This window comes from Eublepharis macularius, chromosome 13 (genome assembly GCF_028583425.1).
Source record: "Eublepharis macularius isolate TG4126 chromosome 13, MPM_Emac_v1.0, whole genome shotgun sequence".
Lineage (NCBI taxonomy): Eukaryota > Metazoa > Chordata > Lepidosauria > Squamata > Eublepharidae > Eublepharis > Eublepharis macularius.
The window spans coordinates 33,277,280-33,299,588 of NC_072802.1; the positions used below are offsets into that span (position 1 = coordinate 33,277,280).

The following is a 22,309-nucleotide window of genomic DNA, read 5'->3' on the forward strand; positions in this document are numbered from 1 at the left end:
GCAGCCCAAAAGGTGCCAGTGCACTTCTGTTTCATTTTCCTGCAACAGACTAACATCCCTCCGAAGCACCAAAAATAAACACTTTTAGGGCATCTTGTTTTATTGTAGCATAACCTTTGAGGTCTTCAAAATTTACCTACATATGCAAGTGCCATCATGTCACAACTGACTTGGGGTGGCAAGTGACTTTCCAGGCAAGTGAGGAGATGGTGGTTTGTGATTGCCTTCCTCTGTGGAGTCTTCCTTGGTGGTCTGCCATCCAAGTACCAACCCTGCTTAGCTTCCAAGATCCGACTAGGTCATATCGCCTTCCCTCCCCTTCAAAAGTTTATGCTAGAATAAAACCATTTGCTGTAGCTAACACAGCTGTAATAATCACGGCGGCATAGTTATGTAAAATCCAAAAGTAATCAAGAAAATCACAAAATCCAGTGGTATTTTTTTAAATCTCCATCTTAACAAAACTACAATAATAATAAAACCTACAATAACTGATTAATCCCTGGTCCTTTAGAGATGACACCAGTTATTGAAATCTAACTCAGCAATTTCATGCTAGAGTTTTCCTTTGAAGTTCTTCTATTGGATAATAGCAAATCTTAGATGAATGTAAAACTGCCTTATATTGAGGTCAGCATTGAGGTCAGTATTTAGGTATTGATAGCAGTCAAGGTCAGTATTGGCTACTATGACTGATAAATGTTATCTAGGGTCTCAGGTAAAGAACTTTCATACTACCTGAGCTTTTTAACCAAAAATGCCAGGGATTGAACCTGGGACCTTCAGGGTGCAAAACAGATGGTTTACTACTGGGCCACAGCCACTACAAAACTTATCAGCAACAGTGCATGTTTTTCTAGATTTTGAATTTTAGCTAATTACAATGCATTTTTTAAGGTAAAGTTTCACAAAACGTTGTAACAGGGAGGGGTAGTCCAAACAGCCAGATTGGATGTCTTGCCCAAACAACCATGTTGCTTGGTTTGAGAATTTCACTCCTCATGATAGTGGAGCAATGATGATTTTTATTTATGGTAGCAGATTGTGGCACCACAGGCCATCTATCCCTATTTCTGTTTTAAAAGTGCAGTCCATAAAATCCCTCATTTATAAATTCTCTGGGATTTTCACACATTTAGAATTTTAGGGCAAAAAAAAGCCGCCCATATTCATTAAAAAAAACCACATAACAGATTGAGAATGGGTTGTATTTTTTATAAAGATCAGTTAGTGTTTCTGATGTGCACAGAATTATTCTTCATATAGGAAGAACTTGTTTGTTATTGTGTTGCTGCAATTTATATATTAATGAAGGTTAAACTGTGGGTGAAGAGCTACCTATAGTTAGAAAGTAATACAACTATCTAAATCCTAAGGAATTCAGCACACACTGAAGAAAAAAAATACCAAACCTCTTCTCTCATTCTCTCCAGTTTAAGTAGCTATCCATATCACACATACACGAAACAGAGCACAATATACATAGTGTTGCTTCCAATTTCAGCTTCAGCTGTGAAACTTCATATGACTTTACAATATCCTGTTCACTTCCAGCTTGCAATCTACTGGGCATCGGTATAAAAGATAGGCAGGTCAACATTATAGATTTAAGAGTGGTGTAATTCTGCTGCTTTTCAACACAGAGGCAAGTTGGCAAGAACAGAGATATGAATGAGTCAATAGAAATTCTGATGTCAAGATAAACTACACACACAAAAGGAATAAAATTAAAATGTTTATATATGTGCTTAAAAGTTCAGAAAGAATGTTCAGCATTAAGAAAAAGAATATAAATGTTGTGTCCATTATAAAAATGGAGTATTTATTATCGCCTTCATTTATACCTGGGCTATCTCCCCAGTGAGGAATCAAAGTGGCTTTGTTATCCTTTTTATCTCAACATCCGTGTGAGTTAGGTTAGGCTAAAACTGGGTGACCAGCCCAAGGTGACCAAGCAAGCTTCCATAGCAGAGCAGTGATTTAGAACTTCCAGATCCAAGCTCAACACTCTTTAACCACTACACAATACTGGCTCTCAAAGGGCAGGTTATAAATTGAGGGTGTCATAAAGAGCAGGTCATATTGGAAGCGATGGGACACCTTGTGTCTAAACAACACACAGATTTCACTGTGAGAACACGTGCATCATCAGCAAAACTTTTAGGAATAAACACTCCAGATGCACAGTCAAAAAAAAAAGACGACAGTAACAGTGTTGGTCTGGAGCTTTGAATCTTGAAAGCTGAGACCCAGTTTGGTGCAGCGGTTAAAAGTGCTGGACACTAATCTGGAGAACAGGTTGGATTCCTCACCCCTCCACTTGTAGCCAGCCGGGTGACCTTGGGTGAGTCACAGCTTCTAGGAGCTCTCTTAGCCCCACCCACCTCACAGGGTGTTTTGTTGTGGGGATAATAGCATACTTTGTAAACCACTGAGTGGGTGTCAAGTCATCCTGAAGGGCGGCATATAAATCAAATGTTTTATTATTAATATTAGAAATCCATTTTGTCTTTAAGGTGCTACTGGAATCTTTCTCTTCTGCACAAAATTAACAACGTCCCTGTCAAACAAATGTATTATTGCATAAACTTTCTTCGCTAGATGTAAGAATATCTAAAAAAGAGAAAAAAGTCAGGTAAACGACGGCTGCAATCCTGTAAAAACTTACTTAAGGAGCTGACCATTAAACTCAGGACTGATTTTTGTGTAAATAAGTAGAGACGTCGTGCTGTTAGGATGCAACGTTATGAGCTGTTAAAAAGTTGAGCGCGCTTAATGCTGCACAGGAGCCCGATGCTAACATGCAAACAAAACCAGAGAAGGTCCCAAGGCGTTCCCCCTCCCCGTTTTCCTCAACCTATTCCCGGCCAAGGCAAGAAGGGGAAAACACGCCTCCTAAGCCTGCCCCTAAAACGGGCAGGGAGGAGAGACAAGCCGCATTCGAGGGACTCCAACCTCCCCCTTTCTTCCGAACTTCTCCGCGTGCACAGCGCCCCCCTCAACCCTCCGCCTAGGTAAGCCAAGACGGCTGAACCCGGTGGGGGTCAAGCCCCGTCGCGCCCCAGGGGGAAGCAAGGCCGCCGGAAAAGCCGCTCCAACGGCCAGCAAGGCTCAAGCCAGCCGCCCGTCCTTTCTGGGATCGAAAGCGCGGCAGCCCCGCCTCTTTCCATAAGGAAGCGCCGGAGCGCGAGGGCTTCCCAACGGCCGGCCATCCCATGGCTGGGCGCGCGAGAGGCCAGCTGCAGCAGCCACCCGGCAACATGATCACTTCCGGTAGGTCAGAGGTCACAGGGGGCGGTGCCAGGTAGCGGGGGAGGCAGCGACGGGAGCGGGGAGAGGAGGGGAGGGCCGCGGGAGAGGGGGAGGAAGGGCCGGTCGCGTTCCTGTCCGAGCCCAGCGTTCGTCCGGTTGAGCCCCACAGGAGGGAGCTGAGGTCGGTTCCGAGGCTACCGGTAGTGCTTCCGTGCAGGGCGGCCTCCCGGCATTCCTAGCGACCGGATGCGCCGCCATCTTTGGGCTCCCTACTTCTCCGCTCTAGTATTGACAATAACAAGCCGCGATCCGAGGCCGGCCTCTTTTCCCCCCTCCCTCTCCTGGCAACGAAAAGGAGGAGGAAGTGGAGGGGAAGTGAGAGAAGGGGAAGGGAGCCCCACTCCCCTCTCCCCCCGTCAGGAGAGAGGCGGTCTCGGGCAGGGGGACGAGAGAGAGAAACCGGGAATCTGCCCGCCTTTGAGAGCGGAGGAGGGGGCAGAACCCAAAGAGAGGCCTGCCAGAACCGAGGGCGGGGAGAGACGCTTGTTCCCCCGGGGCAGGCAGAACTGCCTGAAAGAAGGAACCGGCCAGAGGGGAGGGCGGACAAGGAGCTCTTCCCTCCCGACTGGCAAGGAGGCAGAAGCTTCGGATCTCTCCGGCGAGGCACAGCTGTTCCGTTACCGACTCTCTCTCTTTCTGCGTGTCTGTCACACCAGAAGGATTTGATGCCCTTCAGCCTGCTCACCTCTGTGTGTTCATGTTTCCCACAGGTTTCTCTTCCCCCAACCCCTCAGCAGCAGCGGCTCAGGAGGTCAGACCTGCCACTGATGGTAGCAGCACTAGCTCCTCCTCTGCCTCCAAGAAGAGAAAATTAAATAGCAATAGTAACAGCAGTGAGAGAGAAGAAGTGGACGCCATCTCCTGCTCTTCCCTTCTTTCCAAAACGAATTCTTCCTCCTCCACCTCTCCCTCCTCCTCTGTCGTCACTACTGCTTCTACTGCCTCCTGTTCCTCTTCAGGGGTTGCCTCTTCCAACCATCACCTGCAGAAGAAGTTGCGCTTTGAGGACTCATTGGATTTTATTGGACTTGATGTGAAGATGGCTGAAGAGTCTTCCTCTTCTTCCTCTTCATCACCTGCTGCTTCTTCTCAGCAGCAGCACCAGCAGCAACTCAAAAATAAAAGCCTTCTAATTTCCTCAGTAGCTGTGGGACACCACGCAAATGGCCTGACCAAAGCTGCCTCCTCCACCGTCTCCAGTTTTGCCAACAGTAAACCTGGTTCAGCCAAGAAGTTAGTGATCAAGAACTTTAAAGGTAATGGATGGCCATTGTTTCTTATCTCTGACATGTACATATGTGTATGTGGTTGGGGTGGCCTGTATATTGCAAAAAATCTCTGGGGAGCTTCAGTGCTCTCCTGTAAAGTCCCATATCAGCAGAAGCAAGACCACCTATTGTGTCCTCATAACCAGGGCTTTTTTTCTAGGAAAAGAGGTGGTGGAACTCAGTGGGTTGCCAGCACAGGGGACAACTCTTGGCAGGAGGTGGTGCCCCTGGTACCACGTGCGCATGCAAAGTGCACACATGCTCCCAGGGCCAATGACGTCACAGGGTCAGCTGGAACAAGGGGGGGGTAAAAGTTTAAATCGCCCTCAGAGAGGTTCAAGAGGTTCCAGAACTCCATTCCACCATGTTCCAGCTGAAAAAAAGCCCTGTTCACTATCACTAAGTGAAGCACTTTATTTTTCCCATGGGAATGAATGGCAGCATGCAGAGACTCCACTGGGGTGGGTTTAAACTGGTTCCCTCTCACTGCTGAGCCTGTAAGATGACTCTAGAATGGATAATCTGAGTCCAGCCTATTCTGGACTTTGTCCAAGAGAATTAAGTAGGATAGTTGACAGCTGAGCCAGCCCCCTTCTGTACAGCCTCACCCCTTCATCTCCATATCTCTTGCCTCTGTTCTGTTCCTTGGTGTGATGCTAGTGTGGGAACACTATAGCATGACAAAATTTCAGGTCTTTAAAAAGTTGGCAACATTGAAACCTGGTTCTTTTAAAAAAGATATTATTTGCAGGGAAAAACCTGTGTTTGTATCCCATGGCTTATCAGAAAAGTTTGAGGCACGACTCCTGTAAGCAGTCATACAGAGATCTGTATATACAGATATGTGCAACCTTCTGCTGCTGCCTGTGAAAATATATGGATTTGAGCAGAACTCCAACAATAGATAGAACTCTATCTTCCTCTTGAAATCACATATGAGAAGCTTTCATTAAACCAAAGCAGCAATTCTTGGTGTATTGTCTTAAATCATATTGGGATGGTGAGACAATTTGCAGTCAGCCCTACCAATCCAATGTGAATTCATGACAATTTGATGGCTCTTTGCCAGGGGTACCTCATCTTTTCTGATGGGGGAAGATGTGATTCTTCCCTGGAGCTGCAGATAGAGACAATGTGGTGTAGTGGTTAGTATGTAACTTTGGAATAGTCTCTTTTAGGGGAAAGGCTTTGGTTAATGGAGGAGACTCGGCTTTGTATGCAAAAGTTTCCAGGTTCCATTCCCAGCATCTCCAGTTATAAGGAGCAGGTAGTAGATGATGTGAAAGACCTCTGCTTGAGATACCAGAGAGCTGTTGCCAGTCTGAATAGACAGAACTTACCTAGATGGACCAATGGTCTGTTCTAGTATAAGGCAGTTTCATGTGTATTCATGTCTAGCCTACATCACAGGATTGTTAGAATAAAATGTAGAAAGGAGAATAATCTACACCTATGTTTATTGGAGGAAGGAAGGAATAAAAATGTATCAAGTATTAGAACTTATCAGTCACCCCTGTTTGAGAAACTCCTACATTTATATACATTAGACTGTCATTTTCTCAAGTGACAGAAGGCCTAGTTTGAAAAAAATATTTCCTCTAATGTATAGGACTGAATAAGGGACTTGGATTTATTCCTAGAATTGTCATAAGTAATTATGTACTGATGGGGCTTGGCAGTGAAGGTGTATAGAATGAGAGTTGGACAACCTGAATAAATCCTGGCTTGGCCATCAGTTGTGCTACTGGGTGAGCCTTTGAATAGAGTCTTGGCATATCAAAGGCCTGTAGACTGGTGTTCTGTGGCAAATGACACTACCTGTACATGTAAGGGAGAGAAAAGTAAAAACATATAGAGCAATACATGCTCACTTGTTTATATATATGTGTATTTATCAATATATATTATGAATCTGCCTTATATTGAATCAAACTATCAGTCCATCAAGTTCAGTATGATGTACTCAGACTAGCAGCAGTTCTCCAGGGTCTTTCACATCATTTAATGCCTGGTTCTTTTAATTGGAGATTGTAGTGACTGAACCTGAGACTTTCCACATGCAAAGCAGAGGCTCTTCCACTAAATCACAGCCCACCCCCCACACACTTCTATTGAACCGCAGCCCCTTGTTAGACATGTTTGAAAGTATTTTCTCTTTCTCTCTTTTATTGTGTGGAGAAATCTCTGGCTCTTATCTCTTTTCCCCAAAAATACTTATTTGCCTCTGATCATTAAGTGTGCATCTCCCTTCAACATGTACTTCCTGGTCCTTTATAAAAATCCAGTTCGTTCTGATCTACCGTTTCCATGTTTCCATGCTCTTCTAGAGCCTCTAGTATATATGACATATCAAATTAGTAGGGCCATGCATAAGTATATCCTGGATTTATGCCTCATGTCTGCCTCCTTTTCTGGCCTCCCTTCCTCTATGCATAGTTCTGGTCAAAATTGAAACCTGCATAAATGTCTGAGGATGGCCTTACTTAAGTGTGTACATGTTTGTGTTTGAACTTAATCAGTAGCTGCTGTATCAGAACAACACCTGATACAATATAAAATGTATTGGACATTTAATAACATCAGGTCACTTGAAGAGAGTACATAATGTCTGGAGAGTCATATTTTATCTATTGCACATATCTATAATTATAGTTAGAGTTTTCATAGCCTACCAGTAAGCCAAACTTTACTTGCCCTTTAACAGCACTCTAACAGAAAAAGTCTTCTATCCCAACACAATGCTCATGTTTAGTGAACCTTGCAAAAAGGAGAGTTCCAGAGTTCAGAGCATTTGATGAGGACAGTTCTTGCATATTTAGGAGGGCTTTTTAAAATTCACCTGAGAAAGCCTAAATGATTTTCACAGTGGAGTCAGAAAGAAAAAATATCCCTCAAGAGCAACCTGCTGTTCCACGTATCAGCCAAGTCCTTGCAAATGGTCAGAGTTAATAGGAAAACTCCACGGAGTTCTGTATCCTTTCTGTGTGGACCAGTCTAACAGTTATTTGAGCCTCTGGTCTAATTCAGCAAGGAAGTTATTGCATTCTTAAAATGTATTTGCAGCAATCGATTCTAAAAGAATTTAATATCTTCCAGACAAACCTAAACTGCCTGAAAATTATACAGATGAAACCTGGCAAAAACTGAAGGAAGCTGTAGAGGCAATTCAAAACAGTACTTCAATTAAATACAATTTAGAAGAACTCTATCAGGTAAGCATTAAAATATAATAGGCTTCAAAGTGACAAGTGGAGCCCTGTATACCTACGAAGAGTGCTGTTTGGGGGCATGTCCTTTGACTGTCATTTCCTGATTTGTGTTGGATTTGGGGTGTAGTTATAGATCTGTAATCTCTCTCTAGATGAGGAGAAACTTCTGGTTAGATAGAGGACTGGTTCACATAACTCTTTTTTTGGACTTGTTTTCTATCCAAGAAGTGTATCTCTTTTCTTTTTTGCCTCAGTGAACCCAATAAAAATATTCTGATAGCGAATTGATTAACTAAGCAGTTGACCGAGAGCCCAGTCTTCTCACAACCATGATGGAATTTATATGGAAATCTTGCCAGAGAATTTATGGTGGCTGTTTTAAAATTGTGGTTAATCTTCATTACTTTGTGGAGTCATACAGTTCTTGGAGGGGGGAGGTGGTAGAAAAAACATACCTCCAAGAGCTCATTCTTGGACATAAGTGGTAGGGAAGTGAGGGCTCTTCTCGCCCCTGCTTTGGCCTATGACCGTCTCCATTTGCTTCAAGGCCAAGTTCACTGGAACTGATCTGACTTGGAGGTGAATCATAGCATGGTAAAAGGTAGGGATTCCTGTACAGGAATTGCCTCACAGTAAAAATTGGAACGTTCAAGTCAAAGGAAAGGAATGCCCTGCTCTGTCCCAGCTGCTGCAGATTCCTTCCATTTCTCTTTTGGGCCCACCAGCTCCACCTTTCTTTTTCTACAACACTTCTCTGGCTTCTTGATTCCATCCCATATTATTATCATTCTTAACATATTTGTAGCCTACCTTTTAAACAAAATTCTCTTAAGGTGGTTCACAATCCATGAAAAACCATACTATAATCATTAATAGTAGCATAAAATAAAAATACACGCTTTGTAGGAGGTCTTGGTGTGTACAGAAGCACCAGATGGTCCAAATAATGTCACAGATACTATTCCATCTTTTCATCACATTTTTTTTACATTTTTGTCTCAGTACCAGTGTGTGTATATAATATCTGCCCAGTCATACTATATACATCTATTCCAAGAAGGTTTATGTCACGATAAGACTGTTGATCCTTAAGGTGCCACAAGCCTGCTCTTGTTTTTGCTGCAGAAGAATAATTTGGCTATCTGTCTGGAACACTTTCTGTATTTGCAATTTTTTTTAAAAGATGAAAAGTATTTGTGTAAGCAAAGTTAACAGTATACATGGAGTTTAATAGACAAATCTGGGAAAGAAAGTTGCAGAGACTGAAATCTAACACATGGTGTTAATGACCAGTGGTCACAGTCGTTATTTACTGGGTTGGGTTTTTTTTCTCAATCTGTGCTTGAAACATTTTAAATTCTAAGCATCAGCCTCAATACTTGAACATCTCAGATTTTCCCAGCATTGCTATCAAGTATGCATAGGAAATCAAAGAACAATTTTGGTGTAATGCATTTGTTATTTCTATCCCAAAAATATTAATTTATAAGTTACCTCAGTGAAGGTGGCCCTTAACTATCAGGTTTTGGTGTTTACCTAATGATTTGTTATCACTACCTCTAACATAATTCATTAACTTAAATGTTTTAATTCTATTCTTGTCTGACTGAGAGTTACAGGTTTCGCTTGCCTTAACAGGGCAACAAAGAAGCATTTGATTAATTTAATGAAACAGGTATATGATGTTTTGATAGGCTTTATGGATTGATCTAGCAATGCTTCTTTCCATATATTCCATGTATATGCTACTGCATATATTTGTTTGGACAGTAGTCCTGAACCATTTTTGGCTCTGTATTAAATTTTATGGCAGTCTTTCTTGGTGACCAATATAGCACTACAACATACTGCATGGTTTTGAGTTTATTTTAATGTATGCCTGTAGTTAAATATACAGGTGAAGTTGAAAAAGGTTTCCAGTAGTCCTCTGCTAGCCCACAGACCCTTAAGATTTTATAATTATGCATATGTCAGATTAGTTGCTTTTCACCTTCTTCCTTTATGTTCCATTTTTGCTCTTGGGAATGAAAGCCAATTTTTTAATTCAATTTCTTCCCGGTGTGTTCAAAATGTTTTTTCAAAGACTAACCCAGGACCTTCTAACTTCAGGGTATTGCTCAGCACCTCTGGTTCAGATGAAGTTATATGGGATTTCAGGGTATGGATCTTGAAAACAATTATTTGGAAATTCTTGTGTTTAAAGGAGCTTGTTTCTTATATGATACAACAGAACTAGAATTATTTGTTAGACTATCATTGTTAGGAGACAGTGTGATTCATTTCTTAAAACAGGGTAAATGTTGAACAAAAAAAGATCAAAGTTTTATTGCTACTTCAGTGTTGACATTTCAGATGAGGCATTGTCATTGTGCATTTTATTCTACTGTTGCAGTCCTGGTCAAAGTTCCCAAAACATTCTGCATAAAAGTCAGAGGCTGTTTTTTATGTAGCGGCAGCCATGCTCTCATCATGTGGCTGTGATTATTGAATTTTAACCGTGTCAGTCTGTCTTGACTCCCATCCAGGATAAAGACCAGATTCTGCAGCTCCAGATTTGGTGTTAGTGGAACCATGATCAGGGCAGCTCTCGGTTCTAAGACTTCTTGTTCTAATCAGCTTGGATGCTGTCGTGTGGGTTAACTTTGCTGTCCAAGCTTTGTGGCCAAAGAGAGGCTCTTAAACATGTTTGTCTTTTTCTTTCTTGGAGTCACTGCCGAAAAAGTGATGAGAAATAGAATGTTGAGTGTTGAATACAAAAGGTCTCATGGTTACTACTACCCACAGTTCCCTCTCCATTTAAAACCCAGTTGTATGGGAGGTAGCTAAGCAGTTATTTGTTGTGCTTGCTCATGCACAGCAATTACTGTAGACTAAGTTTTGGAGCATTCATTTGGCGATTTGCTTACCAAAATATTGTTTGGCATGTACTTTGGGATAAATGCATTTATTCAATCAGTCCATTCAATCATCTAGCTGTCCTTATGTGCATTCGCTGGAAATCCATCAGTCTCTTAAGGACAAGGCCTTATGCCCCCCCCCCCCGTGTAACTGTGCCAGTACAAGAGATTCTAAAAGCGTAGCGGTGGTTGTTTCTATTGAGACAGTTTGAATCTAAATAAATACCTTGGGTTAAAAATAGTCATGTAAATTGCTGGTGATGTGATGCTAAATAAACCAGTTCTTTGCTTAAGAGCAGCTGCCTGGTAAATGGATCCAATTCCAAATGTTACTCTTCAGGCACCATTATCTATGACACAACGTGTCTTATTTTGAATAGCAGTACGTTTCTTAGCACAGGCCTTCCTTTACCAGTAGCAAATAAAACATAGTGAAAAAGCAGCAGGCATTTTATGTCTCACTTTTGCGATGCTCATTATCTAGCTTTGAGGCATAGCCATTTATCCCAGCTTGCTTTCTCCCAGCCCCCTCTCAGATAAGTCTGCATAGTTGTTTTGAGAACTATATTCATTCATTTTTTTATATAAAGAATTTGATTATATGGTGCCTTTTAATATACATGTTTTAGTGAGGAACTGAACTACTGTTAACTACAAATAAGGTCCTGCCCCAAAACTAAATTTCAGCAGTTGGAAGGGGAATTGGATCAATGCAAGCAAATGCAGATCTGTGTATTTAGGCTTTGTCTTAATGTTTCTGTTGTATGCTTCAACCATTCAAAGTCCTGCATGTGCATTCTCAGTAGACTATTATTATCCCTGTATTGCAGATGTGGCAGTTGAGGTTAATAATTGTGAATGAAGTGAAACTTGAGCTAGGTGTTTTGTAGCTGATAGGCTTAGCTATACTGATCCACCTCTATAGTTTGCTCTTGTCGTGCAAGAGTTAAGTGCTGTCCCAAGCACTTTTTTGGCCCAAAGCAGCATAACAATTGTGCTAGAACTATATTCTGTAACACATCTGTGCTAAGCAAAGTTAGACTCAGATCTTTGGCAGCAGATCCTGTTTGAGGTGAAGGTAGCAGCATTCTTGGTCTGAATATTGCTCATTTGCTAATCTTGGGATCTTTTGGGTGTTCTTCCTTTCCACTTGCTTGTTGTTAATATTACTATAGGATTATTAAATGCTTGTCTCAGCTCCATACTTTTGTGCCCAGTGAGGGAGGGGGGCATTGCAGTCTGTTCCTAATTCTTGGTGTGTAAATTCTCTGAATCAATGCAAAACACAGTAGTTGGTTTCCTATTTAAATGTTTAGATACTGGACAAATGAGCTTAGCAGATTGCACCCAAACACCATAAGTGATTTGAAAAAGCATCAGTTGTTAGAAAGCAAATGCAGCCTCTTTAAAGTGCCCAGTTCGCAGGATGTCCATGAAAGAACTTGGGAGCATGCTGAGTGACTCTGCTTCCAGATACATTTGGAACCCTCCTAGTCTTGATGGGATAGGGCAGACCCCTGAGGAAGGTGTGTACTGGAGGAAGCTCACATCTTCAGTCATTGTCAGGCCCACATCATCTCTTCTTGGGACTCTGGGAAGCTTCAAGCAGCTGCTTTCTGCTGATTGTAGCTTCACAGTGACGATATAGCAGGTGGATGCAAATCCCAAGAATCTTCCTGGGTCCATGTAACCTAAGGTCTCTGTGACGGGATGGATCAACTAAATGAAGACCATCATGCTTGACAGAGTAACTTCAGCTAACCTCGCTGGTTTAGAAAAGCCATTGCTAAAGGAAGAATTGTGCATCTGGCATCTTTCCACCCTCCATGTTTTCTTCTTCTTGACGTACCCATGCAGAATTTGTGCCAGACCAATATGCATTATTTTCAGAGGATGACAGTATCAATAGAAATACTTTTCTGGTGTCCTAGTTAAGTCTCTTTGAGTTATTGAAAAAGATGTCTCATCCTCATTAACTGTGTCCCCAGCAGCTGAGAAGGCGAATGGAGCAAAAGCTAGCAGAAGAATATTTTGTTTTATTGCTGTGGCACTTTAAATGCAACTCTCTTTGAACAAATAGGGCTACAATCTTGGAAATCATACCTATTTGTTATAGAAAACAAACCATATTTTTATCAAACCTATATGATAATTCATTTTCACTGTTGGTAATCTGCTCAGAGTCTTCAAAATCCTAGCCAGTGACAATAGATGTGCTGTATAGCCAAAACTGTTATTCATTACTGTCTTCTGTTAGGTCTGTGACCATTTTTACAGGTGATGATATTGTTGTTTAATTGTTAACTATTCTAACATCCAATGGTGTTCTAGATATACATAGGAAGAAATTTGTTACTTTTGTTCTTCTTCAAAGTATCATATAGATAACCACATTTGTATTAGAGATGGGATCCCAAAATCACATATATGAATGAAAGCCAGTTATGCTATGCACATTTTTTTGTATTTGAAGACTTTTTTCCTCCTTGGATCTCTATCCCTGACCCTGTTTTTTGTTCTTTTTTAGGCTGTTGAAAATCTCTGCTCCTACAAGATTTCTGCAAATTTGTACAAACAATTAAGACAGATTTGTGAAGACCACATCAAAGCACAAATTCATCAGTTCAGAGAATATCCTTTTGATTAGTAAATCATTAATGTAACATAAAAAAATTTTATCTGCTTGTCTCTGGCTTTGGAATCCTGTAAACAGTTTTCTGATTAGCTCACCGATTAAGAAGCAGCCAGAATTGTTATTTGTGGATTTTTAATTGTGCTAAGACTGTAATGAAACTGTGGCTGTTTCTTAAAGGGATAGTGCAAAACCTAATGATTGTGTGGCAGTTTGAAAAGCATAGAAGTAGTACAGTGTTAGTTAGAGGGAGAGTTGATTAGGCTAACTAAGATATTGGTAGTGCCATTGCACTTCGTATTGTGACGGCCTTTGGCCATATACAATTAAACCTACTACTACTACTAATGCCATTGTACACATCACAGATGCTTGAACAAGAGTTACGCAAGAAGGAATGACAATATTTTGAACACTCAAAGAATGTTTTAACAGGGGAAGTATCTTTGTTCAACCCTGTAATTAAAAAGTGTGTTGGGGGGGGCGGTTCTAATCATAACTAAGCTATTATATTCCCCTAGGAGCATCAGTCACTCCATATGTACAGCAGATTTTGATGACTTCTGTTTTTACACTTTAATTTTAGAGATTGGGAGTTTTTATTCTGGGGGGTGGTGAGGAATAAAAAGTTAAGTATTGAAATTGGTCTTTAGAGTACAAAGGAAGCTTGACTCAAACGCTTATACCCTGGGAATCTCGTTAGTGTTTAAGATGCTATGGGACTCTAATCTAGCTACAGTATCCAACAAATCTCTTGATTTATGGTTGTTCTTCTGAAGGCTACAATTCAGAGATGTATGCATGCATGTTGTTGTTGTTTTTCTTCCCTTGGTCTCTGAGGTGCTCCTTTATCAATCCCTAAGTGATTTTTTTTAGCTCTAGGGAATGGTTTGAGATATAGAGTGAGAGCTTTTGATAAGGAAAGTGACAAGAAGAACTTGGGTGTTTGGAAGGCTCTGTGTACACTTAATAACATCACCAGATCACAGAATAAGTTGTGGAAATTGATATCAGATTTGGGCGTTTTGACTTAGAAGTGAGGGTTTCTTACATGGCTATACTCTGGTTGATTTCAACAGAGCTGCACCATAGTAAATGTTCGATAAATACTGAACCTGCTTATATTAGTATTGGGGATTAGCTATCAGTTTTGTTTTGTGCTTTTAGCTAACTTTAGGTGGACATACCCAAAAATAAAACACACAAATGTTTTAAAATTTAGTTTGGCTTTTAGAGTTATTTTATAAGAATTAATTATGAATGTAGAACTGTGGTGTCAGCCTTTTGGTTTTATACATCATATTTCGTTATGACATTCTTAACCGCTACTTCATGGATTCATTGGATAGTGTTCTTTTTCTCAAGAAAATAGACAAATGTTGGCAAGACCATTGCAGACAAATGGTAAGGTTTATTTTCAGTTTAGAGGGTAAGCTTGGTCCAAAGGCCTGCAGTTCCCTAAAAAATTGCCAGGTTCATGATCTTTAAGTCCAGGCAGATGTTGGGAATAGTTCTGGCGATGTGAAAACCTGTGTAAATACAAATGATTTTTGCTTTGCAGCGGGATCTTTAAATTCAAGCCTTGTATATTTCCACATTGCCTAGCAGTAATTTTCATTTCGCAAATAATTCTCAGTCTGATATTCACACAAATATAATTCTTCTTGTTAGTTGTGAGGCCAGAAAAAGTTGGCGGTATTTAGAACATTTTTATTTTGCTGCTTTTCTAGATTCTGACAATTTTCTCTGATTTGCTCCTCTTGAAGGCTATTTCTGTGTTTTATGCCTCACTTGTTGTGTTGTATTGTTATGTGGTATATTTCAAGAATCTTGTTATGATATCCTTCCTTGTATGCTGTTTATTTCTGTTTCTTATCTGCTCCCTCACCAAGCCTTGAATTAGATAAAAACTACAAAAAGCCCTGTTAACATACAGCATATAAAATAAATTTAAATGAACCCTCAGCAATTAAAACAATATTTATTGAAAGCCAAAACAAAAGAGGCTTTTGAAGGTACTCTGGCTCACATTTTTGGGAGTATCTGGGCAGAATAGTTAGGAATCACCATTGAGATGATCTGCTTTGATTGTTGAAACTTGTAGCATTGAAAGGGAGATGCAGTCAACAATCAAAGGAATTCAAGGGAGAAGGTGGTCTCTAAGCTCTCCCAGCATGTCTGACTTTAAAACGTTACTGTTGTAAGCATACACATTTGAATGTACATTCCATTGAAATGGGTAGCATTTCCTTCCCAGTAAACACATTTAGGATTAGGTTACAAGAATAAACACTTGTGTGGCTACATATGATAGACTTAGTGCTTAATCTGTCACAGTGCTGATGGCTTGCATTTCTTGTTACAGATAATGATTAGAAGTATCTTTTTGTTCCTGGATCGAACCTACGTACTTCAGAATTCAATGCTGCCATCAATTTGGTGAGGATGGAAAATAGCAGTATTGATTTTTTTTTTTTTAGACTTCCAAATGGTCTGTCAAATATAGATTAGCATTTTTTTCTTCTGTCTTGACTGAATGATGCAATTTTTTTGTGAATGGAGAGCCTTTCTTGTATGGTTAGTTTGTGTATGTTTTCCCGCCTCTTCTTTTTTTACAATGTAGGGTTTTCTGTGGTGCTTTAAAACTGAACTAATGTCAGCATCCTCAAGTTCGGGAAGCAATAAGATTTTAGACCACGTAACAATTAAGGGATCAGTTAGTATCCAGTGACAATTCATGCCCGGTGTTAACAGTAATGCATGCTAGGAATTAACCGGGCCTCCTGAGCTAAGCATTCAGCAGTTTTCAGAGGCAGAACCAAATACTAGTTGACGATGAGAGACTTAGAAATTTTCTAAGCCTGTTTTCTGTTTGAAAGACTACCCCATGTTTGTTTGTTTATATTTCCTTCCATATAAGTATACATAGGTAAAGGTAATCCCCTGTGCAAGCACCGAGTCATTACTGAACCATGGGGGGACGTCGCATCACGACGTTTTCTTGTCAGACTTTTTACAGGGTGGTTTGCCATTGTCTTCCCCAGTCATTTACACTTTACCGCTAGGAAACTGGGTACTCATTTTACCGACCTTGGAAGGATGGAAGGCTGAGTCAACCTTGAGCCGGCTACCTGAACCCGGCTTCCACCATGATTGAACTCAGGTCGTGAGCAGAGCTTGGGCTGCAGTACTGCCGCTTACCACTCTGCGCCACGGGGCTCTTCAAGTATACATAATTCATGTTAATAAATGTACACATAAATGTTACTACATGAATCTAAATCTCAGGGTTCTCAGTAAAATTCATAACTAATGTGGTGCCCTTGAATTTTAACATACATGTTTTGCTGTGTACATCATCTTAGTTCATATGAAATCTGGCGAGCTGTTGTATAAGTAACAATTACTGGCTACTCAAACATGACAATTTTCTCAGCTCTTTATGGGAGGCGTGGCTATCAGGCTTGCCTAACTTCACCCTTTTCTCTCTGGATAGAATTCAGGGCTAAGTAGTAGAAGATCAGATGAAAATATTATTTCCCTAAGTCAACCATAACTATCTGTCTTTGGTAATGAGTTCAGGACATGGCTACCTGAAAAACTATGACTCATTCCCTCATACAGTGTTCAGGAAATAGTCCTACTAGGCTCTAAGGCTTCTGCCTAGGCGACTAGCCACTTGAAACAAAATGAACATATGCCAGGGTGTCTGGTATAACACTAACGATGCCAGTGGACTCTGCTTTGTTTAGGCGTGTTTAAAAATTGCTTAAGAACCGTTCTCTTTCTTCAGGGATATGGGGCTAGAATTGTTCAGGACTCACATAATTAGTGATCAGAAAGTTCAGAACAAGACCATTGATGGCATTCTTCTGTTGATTGAGAGAGAGAGAAATGGCGAGGCTATTGACAGGAGCTTGCTCCGCAGTCTTCTAAGCATGCTTTCAGATTTGCAGGTAAGAAAGGCACAGTTCACTTTTTAAGCCTGCGTAATGTGTTAATAATGGCTATAGGAGCATCCTTAAAAAGTGATTCACTTCTGTTCGTCCCCCCAGATTTATCAGGATTCTTTTGAACATAGATTTTTGGAAGAGACTAATCGGCTGTATGCAGCAGAAGGACAAAGGCTAATGCAAGAAAGAGAGGTATTTTGTTTCCCTGTTGCTTTGGTAGTTATGAAACTGTTTGCTTCCAGACTTCAAGAGTGAAATGGTACCTCCTATGACATTTTTTGTTTCACTGGAAGTAGCTAACAGGAGGCACAGCATCAGTGGTATGACTTGCATGTCCAGTCTTCAGATTTAATTCTCAAGAAAGTTTTGTCATATGCAACTGTTGGATAGTTCCATTGTCTTTAACTTTTCTATATAATTTATTCAATAGGTTCCAGAATATCTTCATCATGTCAACAAACGTTTGGAGGAAGAGCAAGACAGAATTATCACATACTTGGATCAAAGCACCCAGTAAGTATGCAGTAACCTGGAGTGTGAATCCCAGTAGTTGCTTTTTTGCCAGTGTGTGGGATCATGTACTAAATGTGGAAAACCAAGTAAGATATACCTCCATCAGTTGCAACCCTTGTCTCTTCCTTTGCTTTCTCACCCATAGCAACTGAGAATGTAAACTCCTCAAGGTGTGGACTTGTCTCTCTCTCCCAACCCCCTCACTCCCCTTAAACTGTTATCTTCCCAACTATGGAAAAGGGTTACAGTGCTTTTTCCCAAGGTCTGAAAAGAGCCAGAGATGTTGCATTTATTCATATGTCAGCTTGCTGTTGATTGTTCTGCCTTTTTGAGAAGGGGAGGAAGACAAACTGAGTCACACTTTTTTAAAAATCATGTTAACCATGAAAGTGTTATAATAGTTGAGATGTTACTATGTGACATATAGCTACTCCTGGTGTTCAAGATGGATTGAAAATGGCTACTACTGAGCCAAAGGAATATAATTCTAAACATTTGTTCCTATAGGAAACCACTAATTGCTACTGTAGAAAAACAGCTACTAGGCGAACACTTAACAGCCATTCTACAGAAAGGTAATCTATCTTTCTTTATAGAAATCTTACTGTTTACTGCTTCTTCGGGGCTTTCAGTACCTGTGCTCGAAAGGATATGACATGGTCAGGTGCTGCTTCTTAACCCCCATTGCTACCCAGTTTATGAAACTGCACTGAATGGTTATCTGGGGTTCAGGACAAGTCCCATTCTCCCTGCCTGAGGTAAGGAGCCACAGCAGTGTCTTCAGATGTACTTCAGATTAATAACTCTAGAAATAAAAGCAAATATGGATAGAGCTTGTCTGTAATGGTAATGTGACTTGAACAGCAAGATGTATGGCGATAGCTGCGTTACCACCATTTGAATATCCAGAAAAGTTGGTTAAACAGCAATGTCCAGGAGGCAAGTTTTCCCAGCCACCAGGTCCATGCATCTGTGGGCTCCCACCTTTCCAGATGGGCATCTTGATGCTTCTAATCTTTGCTGGCTGAGTGGACATCATCCTTGGGCACCTCTTTTCTCTTCAGTCTGCCTCAAGCTGTCAGAAGCCACCTATGCTGGAAAGCTTCCAGGCAGTTAGCCCATTTGTCTGCCTGCCCTGTAGGTTGACTCTGTGGCTGAGTAGGGAGGGCAAGAGTCCTGCCAGGTGTGGGAGCTGTTGCCATGGAATTCCCAAAGGGGTGGGGTTTAGTTACCATAGATTTCTCCAGGTAGTGGGTGGAGCAGAGAAATAAGTTTGACTATTTGGCACATTTCATTAATTGGCAATCTCCGTTGCCAATAAATCTCCCCGTCTGTCCCTGGCCCCATTGTGTGGATTTTATGATCCACACTTTAGGGCCCAGTTCAGAAGTAGATATTTCATCTTTAGTATGGTGTAGGGAAAGACAAAATCATTGAACTTGCTCTAACAGTGTAGAATAGGAACCAGGAGGCTGAGCATCATAACAATTGTTCTCCAGATTGTGAAATACAGTCATTAATGTGGTCTCTTCTCTTAGCAATCTTAATTTTTTATTTTAAAAACGACACCACAGTTGACACTCACCATTGCTGGTGCTGCCAGGAATCAAAGATCTTTTTTAGGCTTCTCTCAGAGCTTTTGTGCACACAACTAAATTTATGAAGACATAGTTTAGGGATTAAAGTTCTATAATGTAGTTTTCACTATAGATTTAGAAGCCAGAGTGAGAATTCAAATAGAGCTTTCATTAAATCTGCGTAGGGTCAGTTCAGGCTTTTGCTTTCTATCTGTTCTCTTTTAATTATAAATCTAGTTGCTTCTGTATTCTGATTCATGCTGGTTTTCGACAGCCTGTGTCCATAAAAGAAACTGGCAACAGCAACAGAAACCCTTTACAGTTGCCATTTTCCTTGTTTTGCTCTAGCAGACTTCTTGTAACCAGAAAATAATGGGAAGAAATTATCTGTCTTATGAACCGAGGTGAAACTTTTATGTATTTTTGTTGAACAAACATGCACGGATTTGGCATAAATGTAACGTGCTTTAATACTGGAAACTTGCAGGTTTAAACCATCTCCTGGATGAAAATCGAATTCAGGATTTGTCTCTACTATATCAGCTGTTTAGCAGAGTGAAAGGAGGCGTGCAAGTTCTCTTGCAGCACTGGATTGAATATATAAAGGTACAGACGTATGACTAACCTCTCTCTGTCAACTTAGGAGCAGCTCTTACATTTATTGGGGTGGGGAGAAAATCCTGTATAATATTATAAACAGACTTATCACTAAAAGACAAAGGCCGAAGCAAAATATTCCTGTATTAAATCATGAGATCAATAAATTAACAAAATAGTCTAAATATGGGTTGTGCCAAGTTTTCATCAGTGTACTAAAACTACAGATGGGAGCTGTAGTTATGTTAGATCAATCATATTTTCTGTCTTGAAACAATGTTTTGAAAGTGTGAGGAGGCATTTTGAGCTGAGTGGGAGATGTAAAGCAAGAAAGTCATACTCGGTAAGCAAAAATAGCTTCACTCACAGAAATGCTCAGCTGAATCCATACCTTAACTTTGTAATTGGTTGTCTTTCTACCCAAATCTGATATGGCTTCACATGTTTACAGTTCCATTTTTTTTTTACTTTTTGTAACACGAGTAATATTTTAAAAATAATCTTGACAATTTCTGCATCAGTTGACTGGTGCCAGAAATAGTCTGAAGTGAACAGTGCATGGTTGTTATGCCTTGAGACCAAAAGGCACAATTTGCTTATGCAATTGGTCTGATTCACATAGTAAGAGATGGGATAAGTGTGTGGCATAGTAAATGTTGCCGTGTGTTGCTTTTCTTTTGTAAGGAACTGGGCCTGTGCAATTGTGCAACCTTTTAACTTGAAAGTCAAAATGTATCAAATGATTTACCCACCCAGATAATGTCTTGTAACCCAGCTGACTTGTGTGCATCAGCTCTTGCACTGTGCGGTCAGAGTAGCCTGGCTGGTACATGGATCAAGACTCTTGAGTCACCAGTATGAATTCTCGCGTTTTATTTACCCAAGGGGATGCTGTACCTTTTAATTAGGAAAGGAACTTTGCCTGCATAAGGGGTTCAGGGATGGAAAGAATTCTGCCTGATACTTGAAAACTGCTGCTTGTCAGAGTAAACAATACTGGACTAGGTGAACAAGCCATCTCTAAGCCATCTTTGCATGTTCATATGCACTTTTGCATTTCAAAAGTGTTCTAACATTCAGTGAAAGAATTGTGGATTACCGGGTAAAATTACTCTGGAGCTTTTAATTCTCTTGGAATCCTTCAGTTGTCAGGGATCCTTTTGAGTCACCTAAGGATGCATTTTCCCCCCTCAGGATGCCATTGTCCATGGGGTTATAATAACAAAATAAAACAGCATGTACTGAGGGGTAGCCATATTAGTGTTTAAGATGTTACAAGGTGCCTTGCTTTTGCTGCCACAGAATAACAGATTTTATTTTAGCGTAAGCTTTTCACAGACTAAAGCAATCTTCAGATTCGCTAAGTAGATGCATATATATGGCTGCCTAGTAAAGATCTTTCAGAGACATCTGACAATGTGGGCTCTACTCTATGAAAGTTAATGCGAGAATAAAACTGTTAGTCTAACAAATATGAAGGGGACATGGCTCAGTGATAGAGCATCTGCTGTGCATGCAGAAAGCCCTAGGTTCAATCCCAGGCTGGCATTTCTAGTTAAAAGGATCAGGTAGTAAGGAAAACGAAAGATCTTTACATGAAAGCCTTAAGAACTGCTGCCAGTCAGATTAGACTAGAGTATACTGACCTTGGTAGACCGGTGGTCTGATTCCATATAAGGCGGCTTCATGTGTTGAAGTCACAAGAAGCCTATTTTCACCAAAGATAAAGTGTAGCTGCAACTAAAAAGACTTTCTTCTTGTGATGCGCAGATTGATTGCCTACAAACTGAGTGCAACTTAAACTGGTGGCTTGTTTGAGATGATGTTTTTGTTTTGCAGGCATTTGGTAGCACCATTGTAATTAACCCAGAAAAAGACAAAACCATGGTCCAAGAGCTACTAGACTTTAAAGATAAAGTTGATCATATCATTGATATTTGCTTTCTGAAGAATGAGAAATTTGTCAATGCCATGAAAGAGGCCTTTGAAACTTTCATCAACAAAAGGCCAAATAAACCAGCTGAGCTCATAGGTATGTTTTTCATTATTCCATGACTGTCCATCTAGGATGGCAACAAAAACCGTAATTATGTGACTTGCTAGTTTTGTAACAAATGTGCTGTTGGTGTATCCCCCATATAAAGAATGCTGATTATACTGTTTTAGGCATCCTTTTTGCAATCAACAAGCATCTTAGCTTCACATTTAATAAATCTGAGATAAATATATGTTAGAAAATATTACAGCTTACCAAATTGCAAACATTTGCCACAAGGGAATGGTCTAAAATTTAATGAGTTCTTTATCTTGTGTTATGATTTTTCAGTCAAAGCAGTACTATTACTTTCACA

The 22,309-nt window shown here is 40.5% G+C and overlaps 1 protein-coding gene across 1 annotated transcript in view; it reads left to right on the forward strand.

Moving 5' to 3' along the window:
• The first annotated feature begins 3,514 nt into the window (after positions 1 to 3,514).
• Positions 3,515 to 22,309, forward strand: part of CUL4B (cullin 4B) — a 29,317-nt gene continuing 10,522 nt past the window's right edge. The window contains exons 1-11 of the mRNA XM_054996126.1: positions 3,515 to 4,568; positions 7,677 to 7,792; positions 13,214 to 13,317; positions 14,653 to 14,722; positions 15,684 to 15,757; positions 17,112 to 17,274; positions 17,374 to 17,463; positions 17,702 to 17,784; positions 18,292 to 18,359; positions 19,849 to 19,967; positions 21,798 to 21,990. Of these exons, the coding sequence (XP_054852101.1) occupies positions 4,010 to 4,568; positions 7,677 to 7,792; positions 13,214 to 13,317; positions 14,653 to 14,722; positions 15,684 to 15,757; positions 17,112 to 17,274; positions 17,374 to 17,463; positions 17,702 to 17,784; positions 18,292 to 18,359; positions 19,849 to 19,967; positions 21,798 to 21,990 (1,639 nt within the window). The 5' untranslated portion in view covers positions 3,515 to 4,009. The remainder of the gene's footprint in view (positions 4,569 to 7,676; positions 7,793 to 13,213; positions 13,318 to 14,652; positions 14,723 to 15,683; positions 15,758 to 17,111; positions 17,275 to 17,373; positions 17,464 to 17,701; positions 17,785 to 18,291; positions 18,360 to 19,848; positions 19,968 to 21,797; positions 21,991 to 22,309) is intronic.